Here is a 12,867-nt window from a genome sequence, read left to right as displayed (position 1 = left end):
GGGATACAGGCTGTTTAGACGAGTGGGCTGAAAGATGGCAGATGGAGTTTAATACTGATAAGTGTGAGGTGCTACATTTTGGTAGGACTAATCAGCAAAGATCATGCACATTAAATGGTAGACAATTGAGAAGTGCAGCAGAACAAAGGGATTTAGGAATTCTGGTACTTAATGCCCTGAAAGTGGAGTGATATATAGATAGGGTGATGAAAAAGGCATTTGGTATGTTGGCCTTCATAAATCAGAGAATTGAGTAAAGAGTTGGGACGTAATGTTGAAATTTTTTAAGGCATTGGTGAGGCTAAATTTGGAATATTGTGTGCAGTTTTGGTCGCCGAATTATAGGAAGGATATAAACAAAATAGAGAGTGTAGAGGAGATTTGCAAGAAAGTTGCCTGGGTTTCAGGGTTTGAGTTACAGGGAAAGGTTAAACAGGCTGGGACTTTATTCCTTGGAGAAGGGGCGAGATTCAAACAAGAGGACATGGATTGAGATTGAAGGGGGAAAGGTTTAGGGGAAACATGAGGGGGAATTTGGTGTGAATGTGGAATGAGCTTCCGGCTGAAGTGGTAGATGCAGGTTTGATTTTAATATTTATGGAAAAGTAGGGTGGGTATATGGATGAGAGAGGTGTGAAAGGTTATGGTCCGGGTGCGGGTCAATGGGACTAGGTGGGAGGTGGTGTTTGGCAGAAGGACCTGTTTCTGTGCTGTAATTATTGTATGTCCCTGGTATGCTTTGAAGGGCGGGAGGAAACTTGAGTTCCCAGGGAACACCCACATACACACGAGGTGAACGTACAAACTCCTGAAGGACAGCACTAGTCGCTGGCACTGTAATAGCATTTAACTTCTACACTAACCCTGCTAACCATACTTGGGGAAAAAGCCCCCCTCTTAAAAATGTTTGGCAAATAAAAGATGAGTAAGATGACCATCGCAGACAAGGTTCAGAACGTTTCATAAAGTAAACACAGAGAAGGGCAGCACGGTTTGCACAGCGCTGTTAATGCACCAACTAGGGTTCAAATCCCGTGCTGTCTGGTAGGAGATTGGACATTCTCCCCATGGCTGCTTGGGTTTCTTCCGGGAGCTCTGATTTTCTCCCAACGATCAAAACACACCGGGAGTTGCAGGCCAATCGGGTGTAATTAGGGCAGCACAGGGCTCGTGGGCCGAAATGACCTGTTACCGTGCTGTATAACCATATAACAGTTTATGGCATGGAAACAGGCCATCTCGGCCCTTCAAGTCCATGCCGGTTCACTCAAACAACTCTGCTAGATCCCCCTACCTATTTTCTGCCCATAACCCTCTAACCCCCTCTTATCCATGTATATATCCCGCCTCCTCTTAAATGAAAGAATTGACACTGCCTCAACTATTTCCTCCGCAAGATTATTCCATTCAGCCACCACTCTCTGAGTGAAGAAACATCCTCGAATGTTTCTCCTAAAATGTTGCCCCCTTACCCTCAACTTGTGTCCTCTTGTTTCAATCTCCCCTCCTCTCAGGGGGAAGAGTCCACTCGCATTTAGTCTATCTATTCCCTTCATAATTTTAAACATCTCTATCAAATCCCTTCTCAACTGTCCAAGTTCCAATGAATAAAGTCCTAACCTCTTCAATCTTTCTCTGTACTCTAGGTATTTTAAGCCAGGCAACATCCTTGTAAATCTTCTCTGCCCCCTCTCCACCTTATCAATATCCTTCCTATAATTTGGAGACCAAAATTGAACACAATACTCTAAACCTGGTCTCACCAACGTCTTAAACAGTCACAGCATCACTTCCCAGCTCCTATACTCTATGCTATGATTTATGAAGGCTAACATACCAAATGCCTTCTTAACCACCCTGTCAACATGGGAATCCACCTTCAAGGAACGGTGCACCATAATTCCAAGATCTCTTTGTTCTTGTGCATTCCCCAATGTCTTCCCCTTTACTACATATGTCCTATTTCGATTATTTTTACCGAAATGAAGCACATCACACCTCACACATTAAATTCCATCTGCCATCTTTCAGCCCAATTATCCAGACAAACCAAATCCCTCTGTAATCCCTGAAAACCTTCCTCGCTATCCTCCACTCCCCCTATTTTTGTATCGTCTGTGTATTGACTTAACCAGTTAACCACCCCATCATCCAAATCATTAATATAAATTATGAACAACAGGGGACCTAGCACCGATCCTTGAGGCACATCGCTCGTCACAGGTTTCCATCCTGACAGACTGTTGTCCACCATGACCCCCTGCTGTTGCTCCCCCAGCCACCTCTGAACCCTTTCATGTGGAACCTTACCAAAAGCTTTGCTAAAATCCAGATAGACTACATCAACTGCCCTACCCTCATCCACCTTTCTTGAAACTTCTTCGAAAAACTCAACAAGGTTCGTCAAACATGACTTCCCCTTCACAAACCCATGCTGGGTGCTCCTTATCAATCCCCGCTTATCTAGATATTTATACACACCATCTCTAAGAATACACTCCATAACTTTCCCTACCACCAAAGTCAAGCTTACAGGCCTATAATTACTTGGCCGACACCTCGTGCCTTTTATAAACAATGGAACTACATTAGCAACCCTCCAATCCCACGGCACCACACCCTCCTCCAGTGATCATTGAAAAATCACTGACAGTGTCTCCGCCATTTGCTCTCTGACCTCCCTTAACGTCCTGGGGAAAATCCCATCAGGATCAGGAGACTTATCCACTTTTACTAACCCTAGAAGCTCCAAACCCCTCTCTTTACTAATCCCTATCTTTTCCATAACTAAGCCATTTGCCTCTCTTATCACACAGAGTCCAATGTCCTTTTCCTTTGTGAACACAGATGAGAAAAAAATCATTTAATATCTCTCCTATCTGATACGGTTCCTCACGCAATTCACCGCTCTCATTTTCCAGTGGACCTATTCTATCCTTAACCCTCCTTTAATTATTCACATATCTGTAAAAACCCTTAGGATTCACTTTGACCTTATCAGCTATTGACACCTCATACCTCCTTTTTGCCTTTTTAATTTCCTTCTTCAGGTTTTTTCTGCAATCTATGTAATAATCATACATCTTATCCATTTTTTGCTTCTACATTTAGTAAATGCCCCTCTCTTATCCCGAACCACAGTTCCCTTGAACTTTTGGCTTTGCCTTTCGATCTGACTGGCACGTAAAGATCCTGTACTCTCAATATCTCTTCTTTAAATATCCTCCAAATCCCCTCTACATCCTTTCCAGAAAAAAGATCAGCCCATACAATTTTCTGCAAATCCCTTCTCATTTCTTCAAATCTGTCCTTCCCCCACTCAAAGACCTTCAACCTAGGACCTGACCTATCCCTTTCCATATTTAAGTTGAAGCTAATGGACCCATGATCACTGGATCCAAAGTTCTCACCAATGCACACTTCAGTCACCTGCCCTATTCCGTTCCCTAACAATAGATCTAACACTGCCTCCCCTCTAGTAGGCACCTAAAAAGATACTGGAGGAACTCAGCCAGTCTCACAGTTTCGGGCCTGAACCCTTCCTCAAGGTATAAGCAAAAAGCAGGCAGACTGGGAGGGGGAGGAGTCCTGACTAACAACCGAAAAGTGTTAATTGCATATGAGAAGGGGAAAGGTATGAATTGATTTTGACAGAGAGAAAAGGGAAGAGAGAGAGGGGGGGTGGGGAGAGAGAGGGAGAGAGAGAGAGGGGGGAGAGAGAGAGAGAGAGAGAGAGAGAGAGAGAGAGAGAGAGAGAACTAAAGGAAAGGGGACAAGGGATCTATGAGGGATTTAAGAGTTTTAATGGAAACCAGAGAAGTCAATATTAATGCCATCCAGTTGGAGGGTGCACAGATGGAAGATGAGGTGCTGTTCCTCCAATTTGAATTTCACTTTGGGACAGTTGATTAGACTCTGCGTCAGTTGTCGAAGGGGGGATGGCCTCAGTGAATGACCTGCTGCGTTTCCCTTGCAGGATGAGAGACACCAATCGGAAGAGCAACGTCTTCGCGCAGTTCCGCAAGAGCGAGCGGGACAAGCAGAAGCTGATCGACACAGTGGCGAAGCAGCTCAGGAGTTTGATCGCCTGCATGTCCCACCACCCTTGAGTCTGCTGCTGGCTTCCCCGACCCGCCCTGTCCCTCCCTCCCTCCCTCCCTCCCCTCTCAGTCGAACATTATGCTGGGTACAGGAGCACAGAAACTGATGATCGCTCCAGGGCAGCGGTTTTGCGGCCAACACACTTTGGTTATTTTGTTTACATACTCGCTGTGGAAAGTTACAAATTGTCTTTCAATGCACTGGAGCCACTGTCTTGGAACAGCCACCAATCTTCCAGACACGTGTGTTCTCCGAATGCACTCAGTGGGGTTGGACATGCTGGAAAACACTACCCACAATGCTCTTTATAAGTCATTGAACCAGAGGACATTGGTTAAGGGTGAAAGGGGAAAAGTTTTAGGGTGAACATAAGGGGGAACTTCTTCACACAGAGAATGGTGAGGGTGTGGAATGAGCTGCCAGCTGGGGTGGTGAATGTGGGGTCAATTTTAACATTTAAGAGAATTTGGACAGGTACATGGATAGGAGAGGGATGGAGGGACATGGAGTGGGTGCAGGTCAGTGGGTCTCAGCTCAGACTAGAAAGGCTGAAGGGTCTGTTTCTGTGCTGTAATGTTCTATGGTTCTATTGTAAAACATAGACGTATTAGTCCTAAATCCATCCTGAAACTCAGGGACACACAATCATTTGGAAGGGTAACCAAAAACCATTCCAAATGCCCGTATGCGCCCCCTCAGCTCATTCCAAAATCCTCATTACTTTTCTGTCTTATAAAGCCCATTCCTTTCCCGTTTCCCAAGAATCCACATGGAGTTCAATAAGAAGATGCTGGGACCGAGTGCAGTACACAAAACTCCTGGAGAGACTCAGCAGCCCATGCAGGACGTTTCTGGACTGAACCCCCTTTCCTGACGAAGGACTCAGGCCCGAAACCTTGGTAACCCTTTCCCTCCAGACCTCCGATGAAAGATTGGCTGCAAGTCAACAATTCAAAATAAAGAATGAATGGAATTAGAGCACTACAGCACAGTATAGGCCCTTCGGCCCTCAATGTTGTGCCAGCCTATCCAAAAAAAGTGCAGAGACCCTCCCTACCTCGTCACCCTCTATTTTTCTTCCATTCATGTGTCTAAGAATCTCTTAAATGCCCCAAATATTCCAGCTTCCACCACCATCCCTGGCAAGGCATTCCAGGCACCCACCACTCTCTGTGTAAAAAACTTACCCCTGATATCTCTCCCAAACTACCCTCCCTTCACTTTGAATTGATACCTGTTGAATCACCTCTGACCTGAGATTAGGCCCTGCATTTTGAAAGTTTGTATTAAGCAAGACGTTGCAAATGCTGGGATCGTATACAACACACAAGCATGATGGAGAAACTCAGCAGATTTTGCAGTGTCTGCAGAAAGCAAAGGGTGACCAACATTTCGGGCCTGGGACTTTCGTCAGGGATCTTTGGAATTTGGACACGAGAGCAGGATGGATGAACCCTGGATAAGCTCCGCTGCCAAATGGTAGATGTTGGGGAGAACGGTCTCTCCCCGTCACACATCAGCCCCCTTTAGCTGAGCTGCATTCGGCTTAGAGTTACCAGCCTGAACATCCTGTCCACCCAGGCCACTGGAAAGAACGTGCCGAGATGCCATTCTTCTTCGAATGCTTTGTGAGGGAGAACATCAGAGGTGAACTGTGGCTTTGAGTACATCGTCACTGGGGTCTTGCTCACCAAATTCACACAGCAACTGAGGGAAGCAGATATTGGAGGGGGGGATCCAAACGAGGGGTAACATGAGTGAGAGGGAACCCTAGTGAGGTGGAACCCCATTGAGGAAACCCCAGTGGGGGGAACGCAGTGAGGGGGAGTCCCAGTGAGGGGGAATCCCAGCAAGAGGGGAAGCCTAGTGAGCGGGGACACTGGTGAGGGGGAACTCCAGCAAGGGGGATCCCTATCTAGAGTGAACCCCAGTGAGGGGGGATCCCTATTGAGAGTAGAATCCAGTGAGGGGGAAACCCCATCGAGACTGGACCCCAGTGAGGTGGGGATCTGTATTGAGAGAAGACGCCAACAAGGGGGGAACTCAATTGAAAGTCGACCCCAGCGAGGGGGGGGGAACCCTATCAAGAATGGACCCCTTTGAGGGGAACTCTATCGAGGGCAGACCCAAGGAGGAGGAATGCAGTAAAACAGAGGGACCTGAGAATACAGATTCACAATTCCCTGAAAATGGCATCACAGGTGGATAAGGTTGTAAATGGAGCTTTTGGCATATTGGTCTTCAAAAATCAAAGTATTGAGTATAGAAGTTAGGATATTATGGTAAAATTGTATAACACATTGGTGAGACCAAACTTGGAGAATTGTGTACAGTTTTAGTCACCGAATTACAGGAAAGATATCAATACGATAGAAAAAGCGCAGAGAAGATTTATAGGATGTTGCCTGGATTTCAGGAACTGGGTTACAGGGAAATGTTAAACAGGTTAGGACTTTATTCCCTGGAGCATAGAAAATGAGGGGAGATTTGATAGAGGTATTTAAAATTGTGAGGGGATAGACAGAGTAAATGTTGATAGACTTTTTCCACTGAGGGTAGGTGTGATACAAACCAGAGGACATGGGTGAAAGGGGAAAAGTTTAGGGGGAACTTCTTCACACAGAGAGAGGTGGGAGTGTGGAACAAGCTGCCAGCTAAGGTGGTAAACGCGAGCTGAATTTTAACGTTTAAGAATAATTTTGGCAGGTAAATGGATGGGAGAGGTATGGAAGGCAATGGACTGGGTGCAGATCTGTGGGACCATGCATAAAAATTGGTTTGTCATAGACTAGAAGGGCTGAAAGGGCGTGTTTCTGTGTTGTAATGTTCTATGGTTCTAACCCTATCAAGAGGGGACCACAGAGTGGGGGAACCCTATCGAGAGCAGACACCTCCAGGACAGAAGGGGAGATGCTGTATGAAGCTGCCTCGATGCTGAACGCTCTCTCACATGGCATGGCTCCAATTAAAATGCAGATGAATCACTCCAGGACAAAGCTGCTGTTACTGAAAGATTCTCGTTTCTGGCTTCAGTAATTTTGTCTTCCGGACTATTGGCCTGGGACCTTTGATTGTTGACTCGAAGTAACTGTGACCTCTTACTGTGGACACCTAATTGTGGAGATAGGAACAAGATCAGCAGGAGAATTTAAAATCTACCCAATGCTGGAAATCTGGAAGATAAAAGAAAAGCGGAAAGTGATTGGCCAGAGGCAGAGCGAGCCATGAGTCAGTGGGGAGTGGGGGACTCGAGGTTATCCAGTAATGTCCCACATTCAGACATCAGTCTCCCCAAAGCCAGTGGAACTCTCCAATCACAGGCTTTGATGCCTACACACCCCATCTCACATCCCCCTCGCCTCCCTATACCCCTCTCCCCTCAGATCACACAACCCCTCGCCTCTCTACAACCCCTCTTCCTTCACTTCCAGCCTCTCCCCTCCACCCACAATCCCTCACCTCACTACAACCCCTCTCTCCAGCCCCTCTCCTCCCCACAATCACTCACCTCACTTCAACCCCTCTCCCCTCACCTCCAACCCCTCCCCTTCACTCACAACCACTCACCTCACTCCAACCCCTCTCCCCTCACCTCCAACCCCTCCCCTCCACCCACAACCCCTCACCTCACTACAACCCTTCTCCCCTCACCTCCAGCCTCTCCCCTCCACCCACAACCCCTCACCTCACTACAACAGCTCTCCCCTCACCTCCAACCCCTCCCCACACACCCACAACCCCTCTTCCTTCACCTCCAGCCTCTCCCCTCACCTTCAGTCCCTCTCCTCCCCTTACATCCCACAACCGCTCACCTCACTACAATCCCTCTCCCCTCACCTCCAGCCTCTCCCCTCACACCCATAACCCCTCTCCCCCCACCTCCAGCCTCTCCCCTCACCTTCAGCCCCTCTCCTCCCCTTACATCCCACAACCGCTCACCTCACTACAACACCTCTCCCCTCGTCTCCAACCCCTCGCCTCACTACAACAGCTCTCCCCTCATCTCCATCCCCTCCCCTCACACCCACAACCCCTCCCCTCATCTCCAGCCCCTCTCCTCCCATTGCATCCCACAACCACTCGCCTCACTACAACCTCTCCCCTCACCTCCAACCTCTCCCCTCACACCCACATCCCTCACCTCATTACAACTCCCCTCACCTCCAGCCCCTTCCTTCTCACCCACAACCCCCTCACCTCACTATAACCCCTCACCTCCAACCCCTCCACACCCCACAGCCCCACTCTCCTCACTACAAAACCCTCCTTTCTTTATAACATTTCCTTTCATCTCTCCATTCCTCCCGCTCACATCTGTCTATCCTTCCCTGTCACGTCCCTCCATTCCCTCCCTGTCTCATCTCTCCATCCCTTCCTCTTTCATCCCTGTATCCTTCAGCTCCCCACTCATTACCTTGACCCCCGTTCACCACTTCCCCTGGTTCCTACCCACCACCTCCCACACCCCTCCATCCCACCACATTCCCCATGCCATTTCTCATGCCTCTGAGGCCATTTCATGCGCTTTTTTGAAAACCATGTCTGCCCATTCCCAGCTTATTCCCATTTTGACTTTCCTCCTGTCTTCATCCATTTCCCTAGAATGCTGCTCAGTTCCAGAATCGTGCACAGTCTGTAACAACATCAGATGAAAATCTTTTCCAAAGATTCTCACCACACCAGGGTAGGTGGGACAGGTATCCCTGAAGGAATTTATTGACAGTGCTGTCCATCTCTGCATGCTGTTCAAGGGTAGGTGCGTTGGAGTGGAAAATGGGGTACAATGTAATGGAAGAGTAGAGCGACAATTTTAATTGGATGAAAGGGGAAGATCAGTACCATCAGAGATTGCACACGTACAACCTTCCGTTGTGGAGGCCACTGTACGAAGATGAGTCCTCCATTCACTTGGTAAATGTCAGGTGGTACTGGAAAGTCTGTTGCCAACGTTACTAAGTCTGTAATCTTCGTATTATCTGCTGTCATGTTTACCTGTGTGCACCTTGTTCTCAGTCTCCATTGTAACATACATCAGCCTAAGAGCTGACCCATCCTTTTTTGTTATTTTTCTATGTTCAATTTATTGGAAATTTCACCCTTTTTTTTGCACAGAGGCAGACTACAAAGAAAGACGGATAAAGGTTTTCTTTGCTTGTTACCCATTTACAAGATGGAAATCCATCACAAGACTTTTCTTCAGCGTAAAGGAGACGAAGAACTGAGAAATAAAACTGCTCATGTTGCCACCTTTCTCTCTGTCTGTCTCTCTCTCACACACACACACACACACACACACACACATGTTTACACACCCGCACACACAAAGCCCAGATACACATGCACACCTATGCTCACCCACGTCAGCATGCTCACATGCACACACAATTCACAATGTGCAGAGAGTAGAACATTAAACATTACAGCACAGTGCAGGCCCTTCATCCCATATATTCCTACCAAATAAAAGTGTACAAAACCCTTTCCAACCCCTCAACCCTCTATTTTCCTTCCATCCATGTGCCTGTCTAAGAGTCTCTTAAGAGTCACCTAATGTTCCAGCCTCCACCGCCGTTCCCGGCAAGGCCCCCACAACTCTCCGGGTAAAAATACCTACCCTGAAGTCTCCCCTAAACTTCCCTCCCTTCACTTGGTACGCATGTCCTCTGGTGTTTGCCGATCCTGCCCTGGGAAACATTTGCTGGCCGTCCACCTTATATATGCCTCTCATAATCTTGTAGACCTCTATTAAGTCTCCTCTCATCCTTCTTCGCTCCAAAGAGAAAAGTCCCAGCTCTGCTAACCTTGCCTCATTAGATTTATTTTCCAATCCAGACATCCAGGTGGTGGGAGTGTGGAACGAGCTGCCAGCTGAAGTGGTGAATGCGGGCTCAATTTTTAACATTTAAGAAAAATTTGGACAGGTGCATGGATAGGAGGGGTATGGAGGGATAGGGACTGGGTGCAGGTCAGTAGGACTTAGTGGAATCAACATAGGCTCGAAGGGCCAAAGGGGCCTGTTTTCTGCGTTGTAATGTTCTATGGTCTATGCAGCACAATCCAGCTGTACATCAGGAATCCTACTGTTTCTAAAGCTACGTGGACTGAATTGTGGCACTGGGGCAATTTGAGATGAATCTGATCTTCCATTTGTCCATCTTCACGTTCAAAGTTAATTCTCACCTGTACTGAAGTGCAGTGATAAAATCTGTCCTGCAAGCAGTCCAGCTGGACACCCCTTATATGGTAACATGGTACAATAAGTATGGCACAGTACAGACGAGTAGAGTTACAGAGAGACCAGCTTCATGTTAAATTTAAAATTTAGACCTACAGCATGCTAACAGGCCATTTCAGCCCACGAGCCCATGCCGCCCAATTTACACCCAGTTGACATACACCCTGGTACGTTTTGAATGGTGGGAGGAAACCGGAGCTCCTGGGGAAAACCCACATAGTCACAGAGAGAACGTATGAACTCCTTACAGCCAGCACAGGATTTGAACCCACGTCCTCATCACTGGTGCTACACCAACCGTGCCACCCTGTGGTATTCTTGATTTTGTTGTGTAAAGTTTCACAATCTTTCTTTGTTAGTCACAGGATCACGCACCATGGAAACAGGCCTTTCAATCCAAATTTCCCATGCTGACCAAAATGTCCCTTGAGTACAGGTGTGTGTGAGTATAGGTGTGTGTGTGTGTATAAGTGTAATGATTGTGTATTGAGTGTGTGTGTGAGTGTGAGAGAGAGAATGTGAGTGAGGGTGTATATGAGAATATGTGTTGTAGTAAACCATTGTTATCTATCATTATCTGGTCAAACACACCTATTGGCCAATTGTACCTGTGGCTTCTCCCCTCAGCCTCCTGTATAAAAGTGACTGTTCCACAGCTCCATGCAGCTCAGTGCAGGACAACCAAACAGTATGGATGTGCTTGTGTACGTAAGTGAATAAAAGCCTATAGGTTTCTCTACAATAGTCTTTCGAATAATTGTGTCTGAGTGTGTGTGCGTCTGTGTTTGGGTGTGTGTGTCTGTGAGTGTGTGTGTGAATGTGTATGTGTGAGTGTGTGTGTCAGTGTATGTGTGTAAGTGTGTGTGGGTGTGTCAGTGAGCGTGTGTGGGTGTGTGTATGTCTGAGTGTTCGTGTGTGGATGAGTGTGGGTTTGAGTGTGTGAGTGTTTGGGTTTGTCAATGTGAGTGTGTGTGTGTGTCACTGTATGTGTGTGTGCATGTGTGAGTGTGTGTGTGTCAGTGTATGTGTGTGAGTGTGTGTGTGCCTGTGTGAGAGTGTTGGTGTGTCAGTGTGTGGGTGTGTCAGTGTGTGTGTGGGTGTGTCAGTGTGGGTGAGGGTGTGTAGTAAGTGTAGGTGTGTCAGTGTCAGTGTGGGTGTGTAGTATATGTGTGGGTGTGTCAGTGTGAGTGAGGGTGTGTAGTATGTGTGTGTGTGGGTGTCAGTGTGAGTGTGGGTGTGTCAGTGTGCGTGTGGATGTGTAGTATGTGTGGGTGTGTCAGTGTGAGTGTGGGTGTGTAGTATGTATGTGTGTGTGGGTGTGTCGGTGGGGGGGGCCGGAATGTGTGTGTGTGGGGGTGTGTCAGTGTGAGTGTGAGTGTGTAGTATGTGTGTGTGTGTGTGGGTGTGTCATTGTGAGTGTGGGTGTGTCAGTGTGCATGTGGATGTGTAGTGTGTGTGTGTGGGAGTGTCAGTGTGAGTGTGGGTGTGTAGTAGTATGTGTGTGTGGGTGTGTCAGTGTGGGTGTGTAGTATGTGTGGGGGTGTGTAGTATGTGTGTGTGTGTGTGGGTGTGTCATTGTGAGTGTGGGTGTGTCAGTGTGCATGTGGATGTGTAGTGTGTGTGTGTGGGAGTGTCAGTGTGAGTGTGGGTGTGTAGTAGTATGTGTGTGTGGGTGTGTCAGTGTGGGTGTGTAGTATGTGTGGGTGTGTCGGTGTGTGTCAGTGTGAGTGTGGGTGTGTAGTATGTGTAAGTGTGTCAGTGTGAGTGTGGGTGTGTAGTATGTATGTGTGTGGGTGTGTCAGTGAGAGTATGGGTGTGTAGTATGTATGTGTGTGGGTGTGTGAGTGTGTGGGTGTGTCAGTGTGAGTGTGGGTGTGTAGTATGTGTAAGTGTGTCAGTGTGAGTGGGTGTGTAGTATGTGTGTGGGAGTGTCAGTGTGAGTGTGGGTGTGTAGTATGTATGTGTGTGTGGGTGTGTCAGTGTGGGTGTGTAGTATGTGTGTGGGTGTGTCAGTGTGAGTGTGGGTGTGTCAGTGTGCATGTGGATGTGTAGTATGTGTGGGTGTGTCAGTATGAGTGTGGGTGTGTAGTATGTATGTGTGTGGGTGTGTCAGTGAGAGTATGGGTGTGTAGTATGTGTGTGTGTGTGGGTGTGTCAGTGTGAGTATGGGTGTGTAGTATGTATGTGTGTGTGGGTGTGTCAGTGTGAGTGTGTGGGTGTGTCAGTGTGAGTGTGGGTGTGTGGTATGTGTAAGTGTGTCAGTGTGAGTGGGTGTGTAGTATGTGTGTGGGAGTGTCAGTGTGAGTGTGGGTGTGTAGTATGTATGTGTGTTTGGGTGTGTCAGTGTGGGTGTGTAGTATGTGTGTGGGTGTGTCAGTGTGAGTGTGGGTGTGTCAGTGTGCGTGTGGATGTGTAGTATGTGTGGGTGTGTCAGTGTGAGTGTGGGTGTGTAGTATGTATGTGTGTGTGGGTGTGTCGGTTGGGGGGGCCGGAATGTGTGTGTGTGGGGGTGTGTCAGTGTGAGTGTGAGT

At 47.6% G+C, this 12,867-nt stretch overlaps 1 protein-coding gene across 4 annotated transcripts in view; it reads left to right on the top strand.

The window, feature by feature from the left end:
* Window positions 1-9,351, top strand: part of exoc6b (exocyst complex component 6B) — an 866,329-nt gene extending 856,978 nt beyond the window's left edge. For 3 of the 4 annotated variants that reach the window (XM_069923433.1, XM_069923435.1, XM_069923436.1), the window contains exon 22: window positions 3,977-9,351. In XM_069923433.1, the coding sequence (XP_069779534.1) occupies window positions 3,977-4,109 (133 nt within the window). In that variant the 3' untranslated portion in view covers window positions 4,110-9,351. The remainder of the gene's footprint in view (window positions 1-3,976) is intronic. The other variant, XR_011353246.1, reaches the window with a different exon arrangement.
* Window positions 9,352-12,867: the final 3,516 nt, after the last annotated feature.

Source organism: Narcine bancroftii, chromosome 3 (assembly GCF_036971445.1).
Source record: "Narcine bancroftii isolate sNarBan1 chromosome 3, sNarBan1.hap1, whole genome shotgun sequence".
Classification (NCBI taxonomy): Eukaryota; Metazoa; Chordata; class Chondrichthyes; order Torpediniformes; family Narcinidae; genus Narcine; species Narcine bancroftii.
The sequence above is the reverse complement of the archived record's forward strand: the minus strand, read 5'-3'. Positions and strand labels throughout refer to the sequence as shown.